Source organism: Paroedura picta, chromosome 12 (assembly GCF_049243985.1).
Source record: "Paroedura picta isolate Pp20150507F chromosome 12, Ppicta_v3.0, whole genome shotgun sequence".
In the NCBI taxonomy this organism is placed as follows: domain Eukaryota; kingdom Metazoa; phylum Chordata; class Lepidosauria; order Squamata; family Gekkonidae; genus Paroedura; species Paroedura picta.
In genome coordinates this window covers 16,420,647-16,446,280 of record NC_135380.1, presented here as the reverse complement: position 1 = coordinate 16,446,280, position 25,634 = coordinate 16,420,647, and the positions used below count along the sequence as shown (strand labels likewise).

Sequence of the window (25,634 nt, the reverse complement as noted above, 5' to 3'; positions counted from 1 at the left end):
GTGGCAAATTAGTAAACTGTGTCATAATATCCCAATTATGCCATATAATAATTCTTTGCTAAAACAGCTAATCAGTCCTTTTTAGTTCAGTTGTAGTTCACAAAAACACTGGAGAAACAAAACTGTCCATGTTAATAATTAATGGCAGACCCTTTCCCAGTTGTGGAAAGAAATAATTAAAGGTGCTATTGGACTCAACTTTTGTTCAGCCTTTGATGTGACAATCCTAACAAAAAAGATGTTCTAGGGTGCAAGCCCCCATGCCTTTTGCCCTTAAAGCCTTCCTCTTAAACCCTGCCTAGCAGAGCCAGCCTAGCTAGCTATGATCACCCACTCGCTCAGAAACACAAGCCGCCTTACTTCTAAGCAGTCCTTGTGGGTCAATCCTGGAACGTTACTTTCCCCTCTTTTGCGTTCTGCACGGAGACCATTTCAGAAGGACCGCATGAGAGCCCGCTGCGTCGTTGTCATGGTGATTGGCCGGAAGCAGGATGTCCGTTGCTCAAAAGGTTCCCCGTTCTGGTTATTCCGGTGTTCTAAAGGCGCAGCGTGAAATTAGCAGATGTACCAGGGGAACGGAAAGTACCTGGAGATTGTTTTAAGGGAGTGAGTAAGCAGGGTACTCCGGGTGTGGAGTTGGCCACTTTCGCCCGCTTTTGACGCCGAGCTGGCGGGTTTCTTGTCTGGTTGGGTTTCCTCATTAGGGTAAGTTGGCGCTGGCAGGGTGTGGGGTGCTATTGTCTCCTGGTAGGATTGCTAGCTCTGGTTTAGGAAATACCTGGAGATTTGGGGGTTGGAGCCTAGGAAGGGCGAGACTTGGGGAAATAGAATCCACCCTCCAAAGCAGCTTTTTTTCTCCAGGGAGACTGATCTTTGTTGTCTGAAGATCCGTGGTAATAGTGGGGGATCTGGAGGTGCAGTCCGGAGGGTGGGAACCCTATCTGCTGGGAGCGGTAAGGCGAGTTGTTGATGTGACCCCCACATTTAGCAATGCTGTTGTCCTTTGTCGAAAGACAACCCTGCTTTTTAAAACAGATATAAATACCAAGCTACTGTTTGAGGAAAGCTTTAGGTTTGCAAGCATTATAATAAGAGAAAAGTCCTGGCAGCTCAGGCAAAAAGTCAGCCCAAAGTAGTACCCTGTTTCCCACACTTGACTGAGTAGCTGCCCTTAGAAGGTTCACAGCAGGGGTTAAAGTATCCCCCTCTTGTCCTCTTACAACAGTTGATATTTTAGAAAAAGGGATCCAGTGGCATTTTAGAGACTACCAATTTATTCCAGTATAAACGTTCATAAACCAGATGAAAGCTTACGCTGGAATAGTGTTAGACTTTAAAATGCCTATTTTATACTGGCACAGACTAATATGATTTTCCATTTGGTATTCACGGGTGTGCCGTCTCTGGACACGGAGACTCTGTTGAGTCACTAATAAACATTGGTAGAACTGGTGTCTATCAGTTTTAGAACACATTTAAAATAATCTATCTTTGTGATCACTATATACTGATACAGATGATTTTGCTAATTAATTTATATGTGAACTGCTGTGCAGATGCTTGATGATGTTTTCCCCATGGTCCCAATTAGTTGCCCAGATGAATTTTACTTGCGAAATTTTGAGTTGCCTTGCTACTAGGAAAGGCCTTCCAGGAGGAAAAGTGTTAGTTATAGTTTGACCACTGCTCTAAAATCTCTTGGAAACATTGGACTTCTGATACATATATATTAGTAGGAAATTGCTTTGGCCTTGTATTTGTGTATGATCAAGACTGAAGGCATTGTTTATATGATTTAGAAACAATCCCTTCATTTATATCAGTTTGTTAGTTAAATGATTGTTAATGAAGTTTACCATTAACTGATGATAAATATAATGCAAATTACATTTGGAAGTCTTTGATTGGCGGCAGAGGCCAGAATGTCCTTTCTTCTCACTGGGTTTTCCCCAGTAAATTTTCCTAGTAGAATCTTGGATGGATCACTGCCATTGTTGGAATGTCAGTTTCACATGAAGTTCAGAATACTGAAATGTCCATGAAACTTTGAACTTGGTCTACTGAACCAAGAATGTTAAGGTTTTTAAAATGAAGAGATAGTGACTTTTCCTCCTCAGGAGTCAATCAGAAAAATACTATTGGTAAGTCTAGTGTTTAAAAGAATAGATAACATTTTCCATGCCCAAATATGAGCATTTTATGAGTAGTTATGCTTTCAGGTTACAGATATGTCAGGTCAAAGGAAGTGTCCAGACTGTGGCTCTTCAGAAATAGTAGAGGATTCTCACTATGCTCAGAACCAGTTGGTGTGTGCAGACTGTGGCTTCATCTTGAATGAAGGACTCCTCACAACGACTTACACTGATGAAGAACATTTGCAAGGTGAGTTCAGATTGCTACATGCAGAGAGGGATGGAAAAAAGTATGCTTTGTGCAGGGGTGGCCTTCTAACACGTTGCCATTTAATTCTGGCTCTAAAGCTGCACTGAAAGCATCCCTGACATGGGGTCTCCTGTCTGCCCCCCCCCCCCAGCATTACCTTGAAAACCTGTCCTGAAAAGATGTTCCACAACTTCCATAAACATCTCTCATTGCTGAACTTCTCCTTGAAAACATCTTAGCATTAAAAACCTGTTCTTGGTTTTACCACCTTTAATTGAAAGAAAATAATGCTTAAGTTTTTCATGTTGTCCTAAAGATTTTGCAGTGTTTTTCTTTTGACTGCAGTGATCAGAACTGAATTTGGAAAGCAGCCATTGCTGTTCCGTTCATATTGTCTCCTGCTTAGCCATCCACTACTGATGCTGAAAGTTCCTTCCAGAAAATAATACAATACTCCTGGTGTTCCACTGTTTTCAGAGATAGTTTCAGCACATAAATATATCAGTGCATTTTCAGATGGACAGGGAAAGGAAATCAAGGACGATCCCTGAAGCCATCTTGAGATCTAGCTGTTCTTAAATGCATTATGAAAGAAAAAGCCAAGAGTAATATCTGAGGCAATCACAATGAAGGCCTAATCATCCAGGGTGATGATGGGATGCTCTATCAGTGGATGGCAGATGAGCCCAGAAAGTTCCTAGGGAGTGCACTGATGAGCAGATTTCTAATATAGTTGTATCCTACAGCAATTTTTTCAAACCAGTGCTTTACTGTGAGCTTTGGGCAAGGCTGCTTTGTCTGATGTAATATATTTTTTTGTTCCCAGAGGTGACCTATTCACGAAGTACTGGTCAAAATGAACAGCTGACCCGATGCGTGCAAAGGGGTAAGCATTTCTTATTGTCCATATGCATCTTTGATATAGAGAAGTGCATACGCTTACCATCCACATGGGCGTTACTTTTGCTGCCTTTCTAGAAGCAAAGAAGCGCCTATGTTTTAAGTTGCCTTTCCCCTTTCCTGGGAGGCAAGATGGATATCCCTGTGCCGTGCAGGGGTGTTTCCTTGGTATAGTGGACAGAGTTTGGATTTTGGTCTAATCCTGGCAGACAGCTTCCAAACACAGACAAAGACAGGATTTTTCATGACTGAAAAGGCCCTTTCTGTTGTTGTTGCTTTGATAAAGAACAGGGGCAGAACAATTTCTCCGATAAATGCCTCAAACTATGCATGTATTTATGTGTACATTAATGTTGTGATGTTTCCCCTGCAGGGATTAGGCGTGTCCGGGACCTCTGCAGAGTTCTTCAGCTTCCCTCTCTGTTTGAAAATACAGCTGTGGCCTATTACGAACAGGCAATCAAGCACCCCTTGTTCCGCCTGGTCAGCTTGGAGAAGAAAGAGATGCTGGTTGGCTGTTGTGTCTTTGTGACCTGCCGGCAGCACAATTGGCCCCTGACCATGGGCTCCGTTTGCTTGCTGCTCTATGCGGAAAAGGAGCAGTTTGCCAAGATCTACTTGAGCTTCTTGAAAGAATTAGCACTGGATGTACCATCTCTGAGCTTGGTAGATCTAGTGAAAACTCACCTTGGCAGGTATTGTGACGTTCTTTTGACCTTTCCTCAGTGTGCTTCTTTTAACTTGTTGTGTAGCTGTCAAAGAAATAAAAACTTTTGGGGGATGAAATTTAGAGGCATAAGTGGCCTCTCCTAGGGAAAGAGTAGGTAAGTCATTGCTAGGAACTTGTCCTTGCACATTGCAGATTACTGTACATAGCATAGAACTTTCAGGGCAGTCTGGGGGGTCACATGGGATGTTGTGCTAAAAGTATGGCTGATGCCTAGGTAGCCGTCTGTAACATAAATAAAGCCCAGCTGGGGTGGTGGGAGGAGTTGGGACTCATCACCTACCTGATTGTGCCCCTGCGGAATCACTTGCCCCAGACCACCGATCAAGCAGGGGACACCCATCCCCAACTGCCTCCCCTTCCACCTTCCAGCTGTACGAAGAGGCAGCAGTCAGGTAAGGCACCCCGAACCTGAGCACCCCGCTACAGCCTCTCCAGGCCTTGGCAGAGCTGCCCAGGTTGGGGGGGGGGGGGGAGGCAAGGAGCCTCTATCAGAGCTCGCCCCACCACAGCTTCTCCAAGCCTCAGTGGAGCTGCCTGGGGAGGGGGGGGGGAAGGCAGGGAGCCTCAACCAGAGCTTGCTCCTGCCCCGAGCAGCCTTGGCATGGTTTCTCCAGGCCTTGGCAGAGCTGCCTGGGTGGAGGAGGAAGGGAGCAGGTCACCCCTCTGCAGCCTCTCCAGGCTTTGTTGGAGCTGCCCGGGGTGGGGCCCAGAGCCCGTGGCATTTCTTGTACAATGGGCTTTTCTTCTAGTAGGTTTATAAAGTTTAGTAGAACTCACCCATGTATTGATGTCCCACTTTGTGGCAAGGGGGTTGAAATCAAAAATAAATCTACATTGCGATATGCTCTGGCTAAGCCAAGGGGAGAAATCTTGGGGTGCAAGTCCACACAAGTAGGAAGGGAGCATGCATCCAGTGAGGGCAAGTGTTGCTTCTTGCATCACCCCACTATGAAAATCCTGCAACTACTGCTTTTGTGACTTGTCCGGGACAATGTGTCCAGTAATCGGACATGCTACAGAGGCATTTGCATGCTTCGTCACTGCAACAAGAACTATTCTCCTATGTTGGAGATGCAGCTAGACAGTCCAGGAGCAGCCTGGGTTCCAGACTGTCCCTTTTAGCTCAAAGGTATAACAACATAATGGATTCCCTCCCTCTATAATCTCATATTGTTGTAGGTAGCATGCATTTATATTGTATATAGCATGCATTTGTATGGATAGTTAAACAGCAACAGTTGCTACGGGGAGCTCACAAGAAGGAAGGGCTCTGTGCATATTAATATGCATACCAGTAAAACTCCAAACCCAGATGTGGCACTGAAGATAATTCATGCACATTAAATATGTTTTTGAATATAACTCAGATCCGTACGATCCATCTGTTTGGACTTGTTTGCCATCTGCCTGGGAACTGGGATGCAGATGGCCTATAAGAGTCTGGATTTGGAAATAGCAGCCCGGTGGTTGGAATGAGGAACCGTCCATGCAGTTTTAAAGTTGTCTTTGCAGATGTGATCACAAAGAACTTTCATTCCAAAATGGTTTTCAAAACAGAGACTCCTATCAGCATCTCTCTCTGGGTTTGAACAGCGTGCATGATGCAGAATGCAAACCCAGTCCTAGCCTGGAAGTGAGGGATAAATTGAGGCTCAGATCTATCCATATGGTTATATTTCAAGCTAAAATATTTCTGATGCAGTGTCTGGCTCATAACAGCCTCCCACCTTTCCCTTCTCAGGTAGCTCTATCTGTCTAATGCCATTCTTGGCTTCGTTTTTCCTCTTCACAGCTTTAAGCTATTCCCAGAGTCATCCAACGTACCCAGCAAGTTTGTGGAGGACAAGGAGAAGCTGGTGGCTCGGACAATCCAGGTGGTGGAGCTTGCCAGTGAGACGTGGCTGGTGACTGGCCGGCACCCCATCCCCATCGTCACAGCAGCTGCCTACCTGGCTTGGCAATCTCTGTGTCCTGCTGGTCGCCTCACGTGCACCCTTTCCCAGTTCTGCAAACTTGCTGGGACGGACCTGCCGCCCCCAGCTCACCAGCGGCTGAAGGAGCTTCATAACATACTCCTCAGGATGGCATCCGAGCTAAGCTGGCTACGAGTGCTCAAGGTGAACAAGAAGAGCGTGGCAAAGCACATCGCGGACCTGCTGCAGCATCGCCGCCTGCTCCTGCGAAAGGCCTTCCACACAGGAGACTGTGCTGCAGATGACTCTTCAGGAGACTCAGCAGCAGCAGCACTGCTGCAGATTGCAGATGCAGAGACAGAAGGCCCTTCTCATACAGGAGAGAAGCACAAGTGCAGCAGTGAACGGCCCCCCTTGCTCCCCCCCTGCCTCCTTAACCCCCGGAAGAAGCTGCGGACAGCCGTTTCCTGCTCAGAGCTCTCGGTCACCGGAGACGAGCCCATTTTGGATAGCGAAATAGAGCAATACCTTCGGACGCCAGAAGAAAAGGAGGCCTTCAGCAAAGCCCAAGCCTGCCTGTGATGCTGAAGCTGAAGGGATTCAGGGAAGTGTGCAGCTGTTTGCCCAGAAAGGAGCATGAGAACAAAAGAACCACTTCCCTTGTGCTAGACAGCTGCTTAATTGTGTTTGTGTCAGCTGAGATGTAGTTTTTTTTTTTTTAAATGGTTCCCAAATCTGGATTTGGTGTGCCTCACTTTCCCAAGCCTTGAAGGGCAGTGTATAAGGAGTGGGAGAAAAGGGAACTGAAAATGCTTCTGAGTTCAAGCCCCGTTAGGGGGAGGACTAACCATCTTGTGACATCCAAAGGGCTCTACTTCTCTTTTGAAGGTGCTTATTCCAGACACTCCTAGCTCTGCTTCCTACTGTCCAGGTGAGCAAGCTGCTGCTCCATAGTTACCCCCCCCCACTGCACCCACATTTGAACACAATTGATCAGGTATGTAGATGGATGGCAATAGTTAGGACCAGCTTCGACTAAGGATGCTGGCGTGGGAAGTTACCATATCCGTGGCCTATGCACATACTCAGTTCCTGCAAGGCTAATATGGCTTAGAGCTGTGGTCAAGCCGTTCTGAGCCTTCGAGGAGGGCGGTATATAAATAAATAAATACTGCTGAATTCATGCACAGACATGCGGATAAGGAACAGCAGCCTGTGAAAGCTCAGCCCCCCCCCCCCCCGCAGTTGCTTTTACTAGAGGCAGCCCTGCTTGGCTTTTCAACAAAGTGGAAGGAACCAGAGGAAATGTAGGTTAAGGAGAACTTGGGGCAGCCTCTGCCTGTTGCTCTGAGGACTTCTGTTTCTTTTGCCTGCTATCTGGCCCGTGCACTTGCACAAACCTTGTCCCTGTCATCTGGATGTCAAAGGGATCTCATTCTTGTCACACTTGGCCCCTTGCCTCCTCTGTGTTGACAGCAACACCCCAAGAGAAGCAGTGCAATGCGCCTGTTCATTCGTTGCACTGCATTGCTCGGCCTATGCTGCCCCACCCTCACATCTCTGGGGAGTGGAGAAGAAGAAGAGGCTTTGCAGGTGTGTAGCCGTGACAGACTTGATTCTGTGTTCAGCAGCTGGAGGCTGCATACATCTGTTCACTGCTTAAAAAAACAAACGGACACACACAACAACCTGGTAGGGCCCCCTTGAAGCCAAACATAAAAGCCTGATTCTGACTTGACGGATACGAAATTGTTTGATCTGTCCTTGCATCAAAGGTGTGAGAAAGCTAGAGCCAAGTGTATTGGATGTTGCAAATCTTTTAATATATTAAACAAGAAACATCTGCTAGAAACTGTTCATTTATATAAAATGCAAACACACACAACAACAAAAAACCCTTTAAATGGTTTCTTTGGCACAGTTGTCTCCTAAAGCTCTGTTTGATATGTCATATGCTCATAATGTAAACAGGAAAAAAAAAAGAAAGGTAATAATACAAAGCTTTCCTGATTAATACTGTTTCGGTGTAGCAAGCATACATAACAAATTCAGCATCGCCAAATCTCATGCGGTTTGCAGCACAGACGTATGATATAGGCTTTATCAAATATAAAACTTATAAACCCAAGAAGGAATTATGAGAAGTGGGGGGAAGGGTACAAAAGGATGACTTCAAGTGAGTCTGTAGGAAGTACTTGTACGGTGCAAAGGAACGGACTTGATTTTGGAAGATTGGGGGGAGAGGGAAAGAGATTAAGTGCCTTGGGACCCCTTCATGGCTACAGCTGTCCATGCCAGCTCTAGGAGCCAGTGCAGGTCCTTCTGCTGCCTTACGGCTGAATGGGCTGTCCGTCTGGCCTGTCTTGCATTATGTGATGCTATGAGCCAAATGGCCCTTGTGCTTCCTCGGAGGTAGGATCGGTGCAGGCAAGGAAGCAGAAAATGGCTGCCTGTCTGTGAGGTCTGTGTTAAGTCCAGAGGCAAGGACTTGTCTTAACAGTGAACAGTTGATTTCTGAACGACAATCATGCTCCTATGGACCAATATGGAAGACACTGGAAGCAATTTCACAAATATCTCTTTTTTTGTCTAAAACAAATGCTTATTCTATCCAGTGTCATCCCCCCACCCCACACACACAAGGTGTTTTTGGAGATGGAGATCTGAACTGACTGTGCATGTTTCCTAGGAAGGTGTCTGCTGCTCTCTTCTGCCCTAAGTCAGCGGATTTGTTTTTATGGTGGGTTCCCTACTGCCATGCATTTGCTGCAGTTTGACTACCCCTGCACTAAAGTGTCTCTCTCCAGTCTCTGTGAATCAGCCGCTGCTGCATTTCAACACAGATCTCCAGATATTCAAAGGGGCAACAACAGAGGACAGCGGTCAGGCTTCACCTGGCAGGCCACTATACATCAACAAGATGCTGGCCTGAATGGACCTAAGTCAAAGTACTCATTACAGGTAAAGGTCAGAGAGAAACATGGATAGCTGTTGCTCTCAGCTGGTGTCTCACTTGCTGTAATATTGCATCAAGTGTTCTTTGATGTGCATGGGGCAGGGACACAGCACATCAGTGGCAACTTTCTGGCAGGAATCTCTTATCAAATCTGAAAGCTATCAAGAATGCCCAGCCATTTTCTGAACCTCTATGCTTGCTCATCTGAGCTCAGTGCTACAATCATGCCAGCAGTGTGCTCGTCTGGCTGTTGTCTTGGTCTGGTGTGTGTGTGTGTGTGTGTGAAAAGGCTTGTGAGAATTCTCTTGCTAAATGTTTCAAGGCGACGAGGCTTGAAGCCCGATCCGTGTTTATGCCGCACTGCCTTGTTTCCCAGTACAAAACCAAGACAAAAGTGGGTGTGCTATTTTTTTTTGCAAGTCACACGCTCAGCTGACAGCCGTTGATTGTCTCTAACACTTTCGTGTTTCCCAGCGGGTAAGTCTGTCGTACAATACATTACCCAGGGTTGCTTTAAATGACTACCACACCTTCTCTACAACCCTTTTTCCTCTGGAAACTTCAAAGTCCAGATGTTAGTTGGTAATAAAAGGGAAAGGAAATGGAAGGAGAAGCAGCTATTTCCCAGAAAGTAAGGTGCAGATTAAGGACAGGTATTTCCCTCTCCGTTCCTTGGTTCCTCCCAGTTTTTGGAGTGACGGTGGGGGGGGGCACACAAGGCATAGATTAGAACAGCTTTCATAAAATGTGTCATACAAACAACCTGCTCCATTTTTCCAGACCAGACAATCTTTGCATAGTACTTGCCCTGAAGGAGAGGAAAGTCCAGCTCAGAGATTCTTTCTTTAAAAAAAACACATCACTTGCAGCTGGCACATATCTTTGATTGGGTTAAACTATGGCTTTTGCTTTCGCTAACTCAGTAACTTAGGGATGCCAACCTCCCCTGGAATTCCAGCTTATCTCCAGACTACGGAGAACTGTTGCCCTGGAGGAAAGGGCTGCTTTGAAGGTGGCGTTGTAGCATGCTGAGATCCCTGGGCCCCCTCCAAGCTCCACCCCACATCCCCAAGAGTTTCCCAACTGGCTCTGGCAACCCAGCCCTACTGATATTCAGGGGGAACCTGGCAAGCCTACAGGAAGGGATAAGTAAAAAACCCAGAGGCAGCAAACCTGAAGCATTCTTTGGAAAACAAAATTTCTTTGTTGTGTCGCCTCGCTGGAAGAGAAGTCACCTGACATCTCTGCTCAGAGCAGGGGTAGTCAACCTGTGGTCCTCCAGATGTCCATGGACAGGGGCTCATGGGAATGTCCATAGACATCTGGAGGACCACAGGTTGACTACCCCTGGCTCAGAGGTTCATGCAACTGTACAGAATGGAGGGGACATGGGAGAGCTAGGCTGCTCCTTATTTTAACCACGTATTGGGGGCAAAATTACCAAGATGTACTAAAACCCAATGCATGACGCTGCTCCATACTGAGTCAGTTCACTGATCTTTCATAGTATTGTCCGCTCGGACTGGCAGCAGCTCTCCAGGGTCTCAGGCAGAGATCTTTCACATTACTAGCCATGTGATTCCTTTAGCTAGAGTAGGGGTAGTCAAACTGCGGCCCTCCAGATGTCCATGAACTACAATTCCCATGAGCCCCTGCCAGCATTTGCTGGCAGGGGCTCATGGGAATTGTAGTCCATGGACATCTGGAGGGCTGCAGTTTGACTACTCCTGAACTAGAGAATGGGATCTGGGACCTTCTGCCTACAAAGCAAAGGCTTTACTTGGAGCTACAGCTTCTGCCTGAGCACTCCTTATGCACTGAAATCTTTGGAAGAAGCTGTACAAACACAGGGAGGCAGACTGGGAAATGAAACTCCCATATAACTAAGGCGTGATTCATACATTCTGGGGGACCGGGTGCTGGAATGGATTGCTCTTCTGCTGACTGCAGGTGGTAGGGATCCCGACTTTGAATGCTCCTTCGCGTAAAACCAACACAACCTCCGTGCAATGCTTTTCTACTTGCAGGGAACGCCCCTCACAATTCCTCCCCCCAACCCTTAGAGGAGCATTCCAAAAACGTGATCCACTAAAGATCTGCCACCTGCAATCCCAGGTGGGGCAATCCACTCTTGTCGTTCAGCATCCTATCTCCTCTTCCTCTTTCATGCACGAAGCAAGCCTTACGTTTTATGTTTGCCGTGATGATTGTCTGCTTGCAGTTGTGGAAAGAGGGTGCTGCTTAATGCTGTTGGGGAAGGACCAGGCCTCCGGCTTGCAGAGACAGTAGCACTGGTGCCCCCCCCCCACACCCAAATTTTGGGAAGCTGCCTTTGAGACAGTCCCAGGGCACCCCTGACCTGGCTGTTTCCAGCTCGTTTTTGATGTTGCCTGTTCAGCACAGCTTTACACGCATGGTTTTTGAAAAACTATTTGGCACAACACGGAGGGCTTCTGCACCTTTAAAAAGAAACAACCCCAAGGAGATGGAGGTGTTGAAAAGTGTCTAATGCAAAATTATCCTTAAAAGATAATGAGTTTTAAGCCACCGGGGGCTCTTCTTTGCAACATTCGAGGAACGTTTTCTGGTTTTCTTTCCAGTCTCCCAACTTTCCAAATGCTAATCTAAACAACAATTTGGGCTAATGTCTTTTTTTTTTTGGGGGGGGGGGGAGCCTTTTGACTCTGAGGCTGGAGGTAACCCAAGGTTTTTAGGGAGACTCCTACAGCCTGCCAGCCACTGTTCACTCATCCCATTATCATTGGGACCTGCAGATTCTGCAGGTTTATGGTCAGAAACCTACAAAACCTGTTGGAGCCAGAGAAGAATCAGACCAGAGTGTACATTCTGCAGGCAGGATTCCTCCATGCTCTTGAAAAACCATCGCCTGTCTCCTACTTTGGAGTGATGTTGGCACAGTCTCACCGCTTGCGCTGAAGTTGAGCTGGAACGGAGTTGCATGAATGGGCCCTGAGCTAAGTGCTAGAGGGGAGGGGAGAGTTCCTTCACAGGACTGCTTAAAGTAAAGCAAAGGCACTTTCACTGGATACCTGTTCGCCTATACATATGTACATACAATGCTCAAGGCTTCAGCTTATAAACGCCCCCTTCCCTCCGTAGGAGATACAAAAGCATCTAGGGCCTAAGTGACATGCAAGGAAGGATTTAAAAAGATTGCAATTCTCCGGGTTCCTCTCGAACAATGATTGTCTTTCACGTGATCCCCTTGGCCCCTTGAGGAGGGAGGAGTCTTCGGCTCTGCCTAGAGTGAGGGGAAGACTCCATGACCAACGTCACCTGGTGCCTAGAAAGTCAGGTGTGCGGAAGTGTGTGCTCTGCTTCTTAAGATGCCCTCCTTGCTATAGTACCAGGTGAACCTTCCTTGGTCCTACAGGCAGACGAGCAAGGAGCACGCACGCTCTTGCCGAGGCTGCCCAAGTCCCCTTTAGTGCACAACAATGACCTCTGCGGCCTGCTTTGGCAGGCCCCGAGAGAACCTATGGCTCACAGCTTCCTACCTGTTTGGCAGCCCTTCCTAAACTGTCGTCTCGCTCTTCCAGAGACCTGTTCTCATGCCCGCCGTGCTGTCGGCGCTGGCAAGGTTGATGTCGTACTTGCTGCCCTTCAGGCCCCCGTTCTGGTTGGCCACGTTGAGCGGGAACGATCTCCTCTTGGTCTCTTGGTCCCCGGCGCTGGCCTGGTGCTTGAGGTTGTCTCTGCTGGCGCTCCGTCGCTGGGCCCTGCCGAAGTCCGCCGCGTTGTGACTGCTGCTGCCGCCCCCGTCGCTCAAGTCCGACTGGGTGAGGGCCGAGTCCAGGTTGGGAACTGGGCCTTGGTGCCGATTGTTCAGCGGGCTGTTCCGGCTGCTTTGGTAGCTCTCCGACAGGCTGTTGTGGAAGCTCCCGCTCTCGCTGGCAGGGTTCTCGGAGGAAGGCCCCCGCAGTGCTTTCAGCCGCTGGTGCTTCCCCTCCCGGTACTGCTTAGTCCTGATTTTGTGGTGCCGGTTGCGCCCGTGGAGGTTGTTGGCGTACCTGGGGGCGGGGTTGCTCTTGCCGGCAGGCATCTCCGGATCCTCGTAGCAGGGGGCTGGTAGAGGGTTGCTCTCCGCCTGCCCGAGAGCCACCTGCAAGTTGTTGAGCTTGCAGGAGCCCGGGCCCGAATTGGTGCTGCTGGGGGAGGACGAAGACTTAACGGAGTGAGCTGCCTCCGGGCCGCAGCCGATGAAGACCTGCGAGCCGTCCTCCACCCCTACCCCTGGGTGCCCGTAGGCTTGCATCGGCAAAGCATTCCTGTACGAGGGGCAGCAGGCAAACCAGGAACTCTGCACATCCCTGCGCCGGGCACAGTGGTGCACGAAGATAAAGAGCCCCAACACGATGGCAGTGACTCCGTAGAGGCAGCTGAAAACGACCTTCAGGAGAAACCAGCGCTGGGACACGGCGGTGGCTCCAAAAGCCCACAGGGTGAGGTACAGGAAATGGGTGATCATCAGTGCCCAGAACTGCACCCCCAGGGAGTAGATGCCGTCGGCGTCGGCATTAGGCGGGCTGGAGTTCAACGTGACTGAGATGGAGCCCGAATCGGTCAAGAGGTTACTGCTGCCGCCCAGGCGTGGCGGGGTCTCCGGGGGTCGGGGCATCTCTTTGGGGTTCTTGGCTCGGAATTGCAAACTGATGCCGGCACACAGGAAGTAAATCCAGGTGATGAGCAAGATGAAAGCCACCGGAACGTAGAATGCCCCGATGCTTGGCCTACACGCCAGCCAGCAGCTGAGCAGCAGGGGTGGGACGGAAAAAGAGAGGGGGGAATCAACTAAGGAACAACGAGGGACCCATGCCCAGGTGGGCAGCTTCTAGAAGGAGGCAGCATTGTTTTAAGGAGAAGTGAGAAAAGTTCTACCCTTTCTCTTTAATTCTGACACTCTGATTGAGGCTTCCACAATAACCAAAAGTTTACTGAGGCCTCCTTCCCTATTGCCTTGCCCGGCCCTGCCCTGCCATGGGCAGCCCAGGCTAATCAGATCTTGGAAGATAAGTAGGGTCATCCCTGGTCAGCCTTTGGATGGGAGACCACCAAAGAAGTCGGTCACTACGTAGAGACAGGCAGCCCCCACCAGGGGTCGCCATAAGTAGGCTGCAAGCTGGCTGCATTTTCCACTACCATATGCACATTGGCCATAAGGCTAAAAATACAGGGTGGGACTCTTTTTATTCAAATTAATTTGCTGAAAAGATGTCAGTATGATGTCACGGCTAGAGCGCTAGACCAAGCCTGGGGAAACCTGAGCTCAAGTTCCTATTCAACTCTAAAGCTCTGAGGCTGACCTTGGGCCAGTCACTCTCTCTAATGTGACACGTGTTTGGAGCATTCAGTTTCCTTTACCCACATTTCCCTTCCTTTACAAAATCAGAATTTGAACCCTGTACTGATCGGGGCAGCCCCGTCTTTACGCAGAAGGTTCTGCTGCCCAAGCATGAAACTCTAGTAATAGAGCCAGCTAGCTGCATTGGCTAAGAGTGGCAGCCTTCACCCTGGTGATTTGATTCCCTGCTCTTCCACATGCAGCCAGCTGGTTGTGAGCTTAAGCTAATCACAGCCCTGTTCTCACATAGCAGTTCTCTCAGCCCCCTCCCCTACTTCAATGGGGGTGTGGGGAGAGGAAAGGAAGGCGATTGTAAGCCGCTTTGAGACTCCTCCGGGTCGTGAAAAGCCATGTACAAAACCCAACTCTTCTTTTAATATGCATTTTTATTACACGTTAACAAACAGACTGAAAGCCCCATGCCTAATGAACAAAACCTTGTGACCAAGGGAAAGGTACGGGGCAGAATGCAAATTGTATCTACCCGTGTAGTTGGTGCAACTTGGTGTAAGAGTTCACATGCAGGCGCATTCCCCTGGGCAAGTGGCAGCAGTCACCACTTCTGCCCTTGGCCATGCAGGCACTCCCAAATGGGATAAAAGCAAGGGGTTGGACTAGATGGCCGGTATGGCCCCTTCCAGCTCTATGATTCTATGATTCTATGATCCTGCATTGAGCAGGGGGTTGGACTAGATGGCCGCTATGGCCCCTTCCAACTCTATGATTCTATGATTCTATGATCCTGCATTGAGCAGGGGGTTGGACTAGATGGCCTCTATGGCCCCTTCCAACTCTATGATTCTATGATTCTATGATCCTGCATTGAGCAGAGTGTTGGACTAGATGGCCGGTATGGCCCCTTCCAGCTCTATGATTCTATGCCCCAGCCCCACCAATGTAATTCCAGTCCAATGTGTGATGCTTAAGCATGCAAAGCAAGTGTTGGGATGGCTTACTAGGAGTCATGGTCCCCGTAATTGTGGATGTTGACAGCTGCTGTGATCCCACAGATGATGAGGGGGATCCCGCCGGCAATCAAGTAGAACCTGGAGCACAAAGGAAACCATCATTAGCAGAGCTCCTCTCCTGGATCCCCCAGGGTACAGGGACAGTGGGAGAATAAGCCATCGTATCACAGTTTTTTTCCTTCAGGGAGGTTGAGGGGCAAGGGGGCACTTGGTTTTCCTGGCTTCTACCATGCAGGGGTCCAGTGGAACCCAGTGAGCATTCTAGCTGAGTGGGAATTTGAACCCAGGTGCCCCCAGTTTCAGTCTGAGCATCCCAGACGGTCCACTACATGAGAAGTCCAGGTAATCTTAGAATTTGGTAATCTTAGAATGGGGCTTCCCTTGCAGGACAAGACTCAACGCTCAGATCAGGATTCCTCCCCTCCCTGCACACCTTGCTGCCCCCTCCCCAAAAGACCCTCTGTTCTCCTTTCTCTGTACCGCAGCATCGGGCGTGGGGCTGGCAGAGGTGCTTCCCCTTCCTGCTGCTGCGGGGCCTTCCAGGTGGCTTCCTTGTAGATCACTCGAGCCATCACAGCCATCCACAGGAGGGTTGACAAGGAGGAGTAGTGCAGAATGATGCCAACCTGCAGGGAAATGGCCTTATTGGAGGACACAGACGTCTGCCCAGGGGCTTGTTCAGGACCACTGCCATGACGATTCCCCCAATCTAGGATCCCTCTATATTTCCTGCTTGGCTGGGCAGCCCCTTTTCTTTTTTTTTCTGTGTTTTTTCATCTGGCCCACCCAGTTGCTCAAATGTATACGGGTATATGCCACTCCTAGCTGCCATTCCCAATGGTAGAATTCCATTTGAATCTGCTGTCACTCAAGGTTTTCAGACCAGGTTAAAACATGAACCATTTACTGTCCATCAGACTGAAATGTCCTAAAGACAGATGAGGTTGTGGGGGGGGGGGACGGGACAATGCAATGCAAATGTTATTTCCTAAGGAAGTTGAGACCAAGGGCAGGATTTAACTCACCACTAATGGCAAATGGCAAGCCCATTCAATTAAGTTACAACTCCCTGAGTGCAAACCCAGGTCTTTAAACAAGTCTGTCTGCCCTCCATTACTTTTTGTTTTGTGTGTGAAACAACAGTGTGCTGCTGTTACAATGTTCTACTTGCAGAGGTGAAGCTGTTATTGATAGTCTGAAGTGGAACCATCTTAGATACATTTTAGTTTAAAGCTTCTTACAGTTTAAGCAGGCACCTATGCAGAGCAGGACGTGTCAGTTATGCCAAAGACTAAAAGCCACTGTTACATGTCCTGTTTTAGACAGGACTTGCTCAAGGCTGCAACCTCTGCCAGATTACAGATGAGACTGCAGCCATCATAAATAACATGCACAGCTTGTAGACTGTATTTAGCAAATGTGCAAGATCCTGTGTGACAGAATATGAGCAGAGCAGTGTGGTGGTAAGCCAGCCAATCCCATGTGGTGAACAATGAATTCTTATTACAGCTATAGTGTGATGGGTGATGTATTCTACATGAAGACCCACGTGTAAAGGTTGTATAATCAGAGAATAATATGCACATAGTCAAGAAGCTGCTTACAATATGCTAGAAAAGCTAATGGCAGAGTGCCTTGGGTGGGTCTCCCAGTTGTTTCCCTGGAACCCCTTTTTATTGCGCTAGAAACTTCACTCTGCTTGAATGGAGCCTCTCTGTTGTGTCTTGAGTTGGAGTGAGGCACGCCAGGTGACATTCCTATATGGGCAGTGTGAGAAAGAGCATCAGGCCAAGGCTGGCCATACTCACCGCTTGACAGATGACCAGGTAGTCGGTCAGGGTGATGCCACCTGCAAACACGGCAGACGTCATGGCAATGTGGAAGCAGAGGTTGAGCAGCATGTGCCAGCATTTCTGCGAGATGTGGATGGTGCTGAGAAACAGACCCCAGAGAAACACAAGTTTGGGTTAGACAAGCAAGCAAAAACAAATTGCACGGAGCTCGCTAGCCCGGAGCAAGAAAAACATTGAGGGCTGAACTAGCTTTTCTTGTTATAGTGGGCTTCCCTGGCCAGTCTCAGCTCTCTCCCACGTTTGGTCTCTCTGATGGCTGACCTACAGTGCCTTGAAACCTGCAGATACTCTTCTTTAAAGGTCTATCCTTCTCTCCATTTCATGAACATTTCCTTTTTATTCCTTAGATCCTCCTGAAGTTCTCTGTTCATCCAAATAACCTTCTTGGATTCCCTAGCATGTTTCCATCTTGCTGGAACAGACAATGGCTTGAGCATGCAATAACTCATGTGTAAAGAGAGCCCACCCATCACTTGCTCCTTTCTCTTCCAGTATTCTTGTCCATGGGATGACTCTCATCATGTCTCTGAGTGTATTAAAGTTTGCCCTACGGAAGTCTAACTTACACGTAGTGTCCCCACCGCCTTCACCCCATCCACCAGCTCTTGTTGTCGGTGAGTCAAGTATGTCTGAGCCTCTCATTGGTTCTTCCGCCATTTGATAAATGAAACTGCCAGCCAGGCACATCAGAAACTGGTGGCAACATCTCCGCTTGCTTTAGTTTGCTTTGTTTGTCTCGAGGTGCAAAGTTCCAGCTTGGCCAGAGGCATGAGCCGTTTGGAATAAGCCAAGGAGCTCTTGGTCGATTTCCTGTGTCTTTGGCCTTGGACAAGCTAGCCCACTGGATCCGGGATAGCCTCAAGATACAATGGATCTAAATCGTATTATTTTCTTCTGTTGTATTTAATTGCATTTTTTAAAACTATTGCTGTACCTCCTTTTTGGGGAAAAGCACATGCTACTGAGTAAGAAAGACGTGCAAACCATACACTTGACCCCCGAGGCCACAACCCCTTCCAGCCATGGAAGCAACATGACACGGGCACCGGCCTCGGAAGGCTGCTCACCTGTGGTTGATGATGTAGGTGATGATGGTGGCAAAGAGGCAGAGGAGGAGGAGGGCTGTGCAGGTGTAAATGACAGGATGCAGCACCTCAGCTGGGCTCTGGGACTCACGTGGGAAATTGCTCAGCTCCTGCATGGGAGAAGATGGTTAACTGACTTAGGTGGGAGAGGGAAATGGCAATTAAGACAGCTAGCGGCAGATCAGGGAGAGAGGCAGCCCTTGCTGTTCTGCCCTTCTAGGGGGAACACAGAAGTTCTGAAGACTTTGGAGTCTAAGCAGTTAGAGGACAGGGAATAAATATTACATGAAGAAACAAAGCACCATTCTTCATAGAAATAAGCACCTTTTCTGTGTCATGGGCTGCAATTACCATGAACGCCTGTGGGACATCTGAAGAGCCACAGTTTGGCTGCCCCTGCCTTATGGCATGCCCTCCTTCAGGAAGTTCACGTACTTTCTTCTCCTACATCCTCTTGGAGGCATGTGAAGAGGTCTGGGCTTCAGCAAACTTTTGAGAGTCCCGTTGTTGTTGTTATTATTATTGCACATTGGTTTTATGCAATTCTCATTTGAGTGAGAATTGCATTGTTACCTTTTCTAATTTCACTCTGATTTGCTTCTAGGACTTCCTGCAGGTCCCTCCAGCAGACCTCCTCCACTATGTGTCCTCCCAGTTCCTGGCCAAGTTTCTCCATTCAGCGGAGGGCAGTCTGGTGGCCCTGGGCCCTGGGAGGTGCCTGACCGTTCCTAACCTCTGCAAGTAACATTAGGGCATGCCCGTGCCCTTCCACCCACTCCCAGCCCCGTTCCACCACATGCCCTACCATCAGGACAGCGACGTTGCTGAGGTGCCGGCAGCTGACGGTGGTGACGTTGAGCTCCAGGGCAATCAGCTGACAGCCTTCCGCTCTCCAGCTGCCGTAGCCAGCCAGAACATCAAAATCCCAGTAGGCGGCCATGCGGTCAGTCCCCTCACCCAAATGCCGCAGAGAGAGGAGGACTGGCTCGGTGAGGTTGTTGACTCCGCAGCCATCTGGGAAGGAAGACAAAGGCAAAGGGGCTGCACAGGCGCCTCCCGGCAGACCCTGCTCATCTGCTGATCAGCATCTGCAGCACGGACCGTACCACTGAGCCCCAGCTCCTTTGCTCTTGCCCCGCAGGGCAGAGAAGCCACTTAGGTGTCCCTGTAATGACTGCGCTGATCCCACCTAACCAGCCCTGTTAGGGTTACTAAATCCCCACTGGCCATCAGCGGGGGATGAGGATTTTGGGTTACCAGATCCAGGTTGGGAAACTCCTGGAGATCTGGAGATGGAGCCTGGGGAGGGCAGGGACCAACGTGGGCTATAACACCATCAAGTCTAAAGATACATTTTTCCCAAGGGAACTGCTCTCTGAAGTCGGAAGATGAGCCGTAATTCTGGGGGATCTCCAGGTCCCACCTGGAGGCTGGCACCCCTAGCCCCTGCCACAGCTCCCAGCCCTTACGTGTGCCTGAATAGACCACCGGCGTGGCCACGCTGCGCCGCTTGCCGTCGTCCGCCAAGTGGGAGGAGTTGCCGGTGCTGCAGAAGAGCTTGCCGTTGCGGAAGACCAGCAACTGGAGCTTGCATTTGGCCGGAGGTGGATGTGGGGGGGCCGGCAAAGAGAAGAGGCCCGGAGGCAGCTGAATGGAGGCCAGAGCGATGCTGTTCTGATGGGACAGGGAAGGAGAGGTGAGCAGAGCCCCACCCAGCCGATCCGAGCCTCATCCCCCTTCGCCTCCACCCGGGGCAAAAGGAGGCACAGGTGCACCTTCCCGGTTCTGTCTTAGTGGCTCTTTTACCTTATACATCTCCAAAGCATACCCGCTTTCAACTACAGGTGTCCATTAGTCAATTAGCACAGGAGTTCAGATCCATTAGCTGAGACATTGCTTACCTTATGCCTTATGCATGTAATGCAAAGAGGGATGGGCACTATTTTTGGTTTGCATCTTGCTCTCCCTCCATACTTGTCTTCCCTCTGTAGCACAGGGTTGATTTGTACCTGTTGTCCTCCTACCCCACCCTCCCATCATGACTCTTCAAGGTCGGTCGGTCGGTCGGTCGGTCGGTCGGTCGGTCGGTCGGTCCTTCCTTCCTTCCTTCCTTCCTTCCTTCCTTCCTTCCTTCCTTCCTTCCTTCCTTCCTTCCTTCCTTCCTTCCTTCCTTCCTTCCTTCCTTCCCTGTCCACCCACTTGCCTTCTTTCCCACTTCCCTCACCTTGACATGGAAGGTGGCCAGAGAGACGTTGGGCCGTCCTGTGGTGCAGCGGAACTTCAGCTGCTGGTCTGCCAGGGACTCGCTGTATCTCTCCTGACGTGGGGGCCGCCCACCAAGCATCGCCTCGCGTTTCTGGAAGGCCGTGCAGCTCAGGCCCGTGTAGCTTTCTGGCTTGATCAGGTAGGCCTCAAAGGCGATATTCCTGGAGTTCTGCCAGGACAAAATCACAAGATGGCCTCCCAAGCAAGGATACAGTTGGATAAATGGCCCTGTGCCCTGAGAGGACCTGTCTGCAGGCCATCACATCTTCCTTGCTCCTTCAGTAGGTTTGCCCCATTTCCCATTCCTGATGGTTAGTTACTGAAGCAAATCAAGCACGTTTCTCCTCATGCTGGCCTGCTGCTTTGCACTTTCTCCAGGGAACTCTCACAAAAAGGCAGGCAAGGGTCAGAGGTGGGCTTGGCTCCGGTTTCACAAATGAGGTCACCACCGTTGAGAACATACGCAGCTTCCTTATACTGAGTCAGCTCACTGGTCTATCAAGGTCAGTATCGTTCAACATGATTGGATCTTCACGATCACAAGAGACCACCTTCTAGCTGGGAATGCTGGGGATTGAACCCGAGACCTTCTGCACACTAAGCAGATGCCTTGCCCCTGAGCCACATCCTGCTCCTTACTGGCAACCAAAGCAAAATCTGTGATGAAAATGGGAGTCCTACCTACTAATCTTCCCTCACTATCTTTGCCCTGTGTTCTCCAGTTTCCCCAGTCAGGAATGTCAGCTTCGCTGGCAACCTTCAGGACCCACAGTCCCCATCCAAATCTCAGTCCTGCAGCCCCGTAGCCAGAATTTCTTTTGCTAGGGAGGGGCATTTTTTTTAATGGGGCAATAACCTGAAGCTGATGTGTGGCTCCTGGCTGCCAGCCCTGCCTCATCCAGCACAATCCTCTTCCCCCCTCCCCCAGGGCACAAGGCCCCTCTCCCCCCCACACCCCCCCAAGGGGAGCGTGAGCCCTGATGCTGGTTCCTGCTCAGAGCTGGTGGAGAGGCCCTCTTAATGTGGCAGATGTATGAGACGTGAGCCAGGCCAGGGCGCGGTGACTCAGGTGATGACCACGAAGTTTGGGCAGCAGCAAGTTGTCAGCAGCCATGGCAGGCACCCACTTACCATTAGCGCCCACCTTGCACCCATACATGCACCAGCACTACCACCACACCACACCCTGCCTGCCTGGTCCCGACACCTCTGCCATCAAAGCCTACAGTTCGCTCACCACTGCTACAACCATAAGGCTAGTGGACAGATGCTGAGTGAGCAGGACAAATCTGAGAAGGGGCACCACCCCTACCAGTCTCCCCCCCCCCGCCCCGTAGTTATGGGCCTGCCTCCCTGGCCTCTTGCCCCCTGAGATTCCACCCCGCTCACCATCCCCAAGAGCCCGTGCCCCTACCACCGCAACGTGCTGCGAGTTGGTGCTGAGCGTGTAGCTGGCGATCCTCTCCAGGGAGCGGACGATGCTGGTGCAGGCCTTGTCCTCAATCTGAGCCATCCACAGGACGTGGTCGTCCACCAGCATCATGTTGCTGGCCATCTCCACAATGACATCTGTGAGCTGGGGAGAAAGCAAAGGTGTAGGAGGTGAAGCGCTAGGGACCCCGGACTGCCTCTAAGTGTTTGGCACAGGGAGAAGGTCTCCTAGGCAGCGTACACAAAAGCAGAACACATCTAAGCAGAAACAAAGTAGAAAATGGGGTGGGACTTAGATTGGGAAAACAGCAGAAGGGAGCCTTTGGGGAGAGGCGGGCGATAAATTAAAATCATAAATAAATAAATAATCCCCACAGAGTGCTACTTTTCATATCCAAATAGCAGCCCTTCCATGGCTGTTACTATAAGAAGTGGCCTGCTTGATCAGATCAATTGACCATCATATTATTATTATTATTATTATTATTATTATTATTATTATTATATTCCACCCTCCCAACGGACTGCCTCAGGGCGGTGTACGACATAATTCATATACAAATTGCACAAATAGTTAAAACAATTCATTGTTTCAACTGAAACAATTAAGATAACTTTATAGCAGCAGCAGTTTAGTACCAGTTAGCAGCATCAATAGTCCCAGTTAGACAGTTCTTCCAGAATTCGAGACTAGTCTAGACCAGCACCCTGTCTCACACAGTGTCCAACGAAGTGTTCTGAAGTGGCAATTAAAACACAAGAGGTCTGTTCATCCATTTCCCACATCTCGTCTGCTGTCGGTCCACGAAAGAACTCATCCGTTTGGCCACTGTGTTACACTGGATTATATAACTGGGGGCAGAGCCAAATAAAACTCAGACCAAGGGTAGAAGTGGAACTGGGCAGGGGATTAATTACCCGGAAGGGCTTATTGGGGTGCTCCACGGTAAGGACAGATTGATGGGTAGGAACCTCAGCACATTCTAGACCCGTTTCGTAATTTGATGTCACTGGCTTTCATCTAGAAAATTTGGAGGCAGAAGTCGGTCAGAGTCCAAAGTAAGACTGGTATGTAAATGACACCACCACTGTTTTCTTTGGAGTTCTTTTAAAAGGTTTCACTGAGATGTTTTCCGCACAATGTTTCTGCTCAGCCCGGGTGTGTCTTTTTCTGCCCTCGCATGGCAAAATGAACACGCTGAAATTCCTTCTTTGGTCTGATGATTAAAGACGCAGTAGATGTTTGCATCTGGGCCTCCCTAAAAAGCGCAAGGTCTTAAATTGCATTTCTGGGGCAGGCCAGCAAAGATGAAATATGAGTTCTTTCCATGCCCCTTCTTCCATTTTCCTGCACGCCCACCAATGTGGCACAGGAAATACTTCTGGTGAAATGCTATCCCTGACCCAACCTGTAAAACTGCCGAGGAGCAAAGAGGTACAAAGGAAGTCAGTCTTGTGGAAATCAACTCCGTGTCATGTAAATCTGAACTCCCCACCCTCAACAAGTCTCTCCATCCATGGTGTTTTGAGGCTGCTCAGGGAATGCAGAGGGAAGGGGTGCATGGAGGAAGCCTTCCCTTGCACTGGAGTTTAGGGAAGCAGAAAGGACAGGAGCGGGGCAGGTGAATGACACCGTTACCTGCTTAATCTGGTCCACGTAACCAGTGAACTTCTCAATCATCTGAGACACGTAGATGACGTCCATCATGTCTGAGAAGTTTGCGGCTTCTGCTGTGTAGACGCGCAGTTGGTGGGCCAGAGTCAGAGCATTGGAGGCATTGATGGGCATCTGGCAGGACAGAAGAGCAGGGTCACAGCCCAACCCAGGGCCAAGCAGGGCCAACGGAGAAGGGGCCCATCAGCTTGCTTACAAAAAAGTGCTCCCCCCTATCCTAATCCCAGGCACATGAAAATAGCCAAAATGGATCCTGCCCAAAGCACTCTCTTGGCCACTACACGTGTGCTTGAGATGGCATCAAAATCAGGGTCTGGGGCGGAAGAAGAGCTGTTTTTTTATACCCCGCTTTTCACTACCAGGAGTCCCAAAGGAGCTTATAATTTCCCTCCCTTCCTCTCCCCACAACAGACACCCTTGTGTGGTAGGTGGGGCTGAGAGCTCTGGCGGAACTGCTCTGTGAAAACAGCTCTGCCAGGATTGTGACTGGCCCAAGGTTACCCAGCTGGCTGTGCGTGTAGGATCAGAGAATTATACCCGCCTCGCCAGTTTAGAGGGTGCCACTCTTTATTGACTACACCACGCTAACTCTGAAGGCGAGCCAAAGCCGAGGCCCAGGGCCAACTCAGGTACGAGCCAAAAGATATGCACTGAGGGACCGCCACAGATCACTGGGCAGGAGCGTATTTGGACTGAGGCCAAAATGCACAGGGAGGAGGGCTTAACTCCCCCTGCCACTCTCCAGAGCTCCGTGGTCCCCTTCCCCCACGACTGGAGGGAAGAACATTTACGGATCAGCGTGTTTGTGTGTGACTTGCCTTTGACCCTCTCTTTTACCTGAGCCTGAACCCCCCGAGGAGGACCACTCCGACACTTTCACCCCACTATATTTAATCATGGATCAACCAAATCACGTCTATGTCAACGTTCTAAAACGTTTTGTGTAAACCGCCCAGAGCCGTGGGGAAGGGCGGTATAAAAATCTAAATAAATAAATGAGTCAAGGTGTCGGATGCTGGGACTCAGATGTGCAAACCTGTCCTCTCGAGCCCCTTTGATCGCCCAGCATGGTCCCACAGCATTTGCCCACTCAGGGAGGGGCACCAGGGAGGGGACAGCGCACATCCTAATCGTCCGACGGAAAGGGATGCCTCCTCCCCACCGCCGCCTTCCCTGCACTCACCAGCACAAAGGTGTAGAGCACTCGGGTGATGTCGTTGGTGTACAGGCAGTGGGAATAGTCCCCTTCCTCCCAGTGGCCTGTGCGGTCGCAGTGTCGCCACGCTTGCTTCTCCAGACCGGGCCCCCCGTTCCCGGAGATGAAGGGGTACTGCAGGCAGGACTGGTAGGCAGTGATGCCAGCCAAGGTGCGGGGCCATCTGTAAGCAGGGAGAAGGGCAACCGGTGAAAGCAGGGACTGCCTCGGGGTGGGCACTGCGGGCATCAGTCTGCCACCTGCCTAGTCTGGGCTCTTGTTTTGTCCTCAGCAATCTTGTGCGCTGGATTTCTCTTTTTAAAGAAGAGCCAGTCGCTCGTTCAGAAATACGATGGCAACAATGCAAGGACAGCTGCTGTGGATTAAAGGCCATAATCTCTACCGGCCACCAAGCAGATAGAAAACGCAGGCAGGCCACCAGCTCTCAACCAAGGTGCTCAGTCTGTTTAAGCTCAAACCACGGTTTGGGGCTTGGCCCATAGCTACTGCTAACCACGGTTTGCCATCCTGCCAAAATCGAGCCTGCGTCTTTCCTGCAGAAACAGCAAAGATTCTTCATCGTCTTCTGCGTTTGGATTACAGCTTTTCTGGCCTGGGATGACATAATACTGAACAGGCAAAGGGCAACGAAGGCCTTGCAGACAGTTGTGTGTTGAGGAGGGAGACCCTCTGTGGGAATGCGGGAAGGGGGCGGGGAAGGCAGTGAAAGGGGCAGGGGCCGCGTCTGTCAAGGGAGCAGCTCCATCGTGGGGGAGGAACGCTTTCATGCTGTGCCACGGGGATTGCAACAGAGAACAAACTTCAGACGCCAAGAGTTTTATGAAGTAATTTATTTGCCTCCCTGGAACTCTCTGCCTGGCCCAGCTGCCTGGCACGTGAGAGTCTTCCTACGCCCCCT

At 49.9% G+C, this 25,634-nt stretch overlaps 2 protein-coding genes across 4 annotated transcripts in view; one reads left to right on the top strand and one right to left on the bottom strand.

Moving 5' to 3' along the window:
* Positions 1-492: 492 nt before the first annotated feature.
* Positions 493-7,911, top strand: BRF2 (BRF2 general transcription factor IIIB subunit). Of its 2 annotated transcripts, XM_077306990.1 has the most exons (6): positions 493-705; positions 862-953; positions 2,220-2,382; positions 3,209-3,268; positions 3,656-3,977; positions 5,805-7,911. In XM_077306990.1, exons 3-6 carry the CDS (start codon positions 2,229-2,231, stop codon positions 6,505-6,507), a joined length of 1,239 nt encoding a protein of 412 aa, XP_077163105.1. In that variant the 5' UTR covers positions 493-705; positions 862-953; positions 2,220-2,228; the 3' UTR covers positions 6,508-7,911. The 2 variants fall into 2 exon arrangements, with proteins under 2 accessions (XP_077163105.1, XP_077163104.1); XM_077306989.1 differs by lacking the exon at positions 862-953.
* The window catches only part of ADGRA2 (adhesion G protein-coupled receptor A2), an 86,853-nt gene continuing 68,945 nt past the window's right edge, over positions 7,727-25,634 (bottom strand). Inside the window, exons 9-20 of one of the 2 annotated variants that reach the window (XM_077306986.1) lie at positions 24,704-24,899; positions 23,485-23,634; positions 21,829-21,990; positions 20,374-20,583; positions 19,619-19,823; positions 18,955-19,163; positions 18,132-18,259; positions 17,020-17,143; positions 15,692-15,837; positions 15,200-15,289; positions 10,227-13,650; positions 7,727-10,149 (exon numbers count right to left, since the gene is read on the bottom strand). In XM_077306986.1, coding sequence (XP_077163101.1) covers positions 12,417-13,650; positions 15,200-15,289; positions 15,692-15,837; positions 17,020-17,143; positions 18,132-18,259; positions 18,955-19,163; positions 19,619-19,823; positions 20,374-20,583; positions 21,829-21,990; positions 23,485-23,634; positions 24,704-24,899 — 2,854 coding nt within the window. In that variant the 3' untranslated portion in view covers positions 7,727-10,149; positions 10,227-12,416. The remainder of the gene's footprint in view (positions 10,150-10,226; positions 13,651-15,199; positions 15,290-15,691; positions 15,838-17,019; positions 17,144-18,131; positions 18,260-18,954; positions 19,164-19,618; positions 19,824-20,373; positions 20,584-21,828; positions 21,991-23,484; positions 23,635-24,703; positions 24,900-25,634) is intronic. The other variant, XM_077306987.1, reaches the window with a different exon arrangement.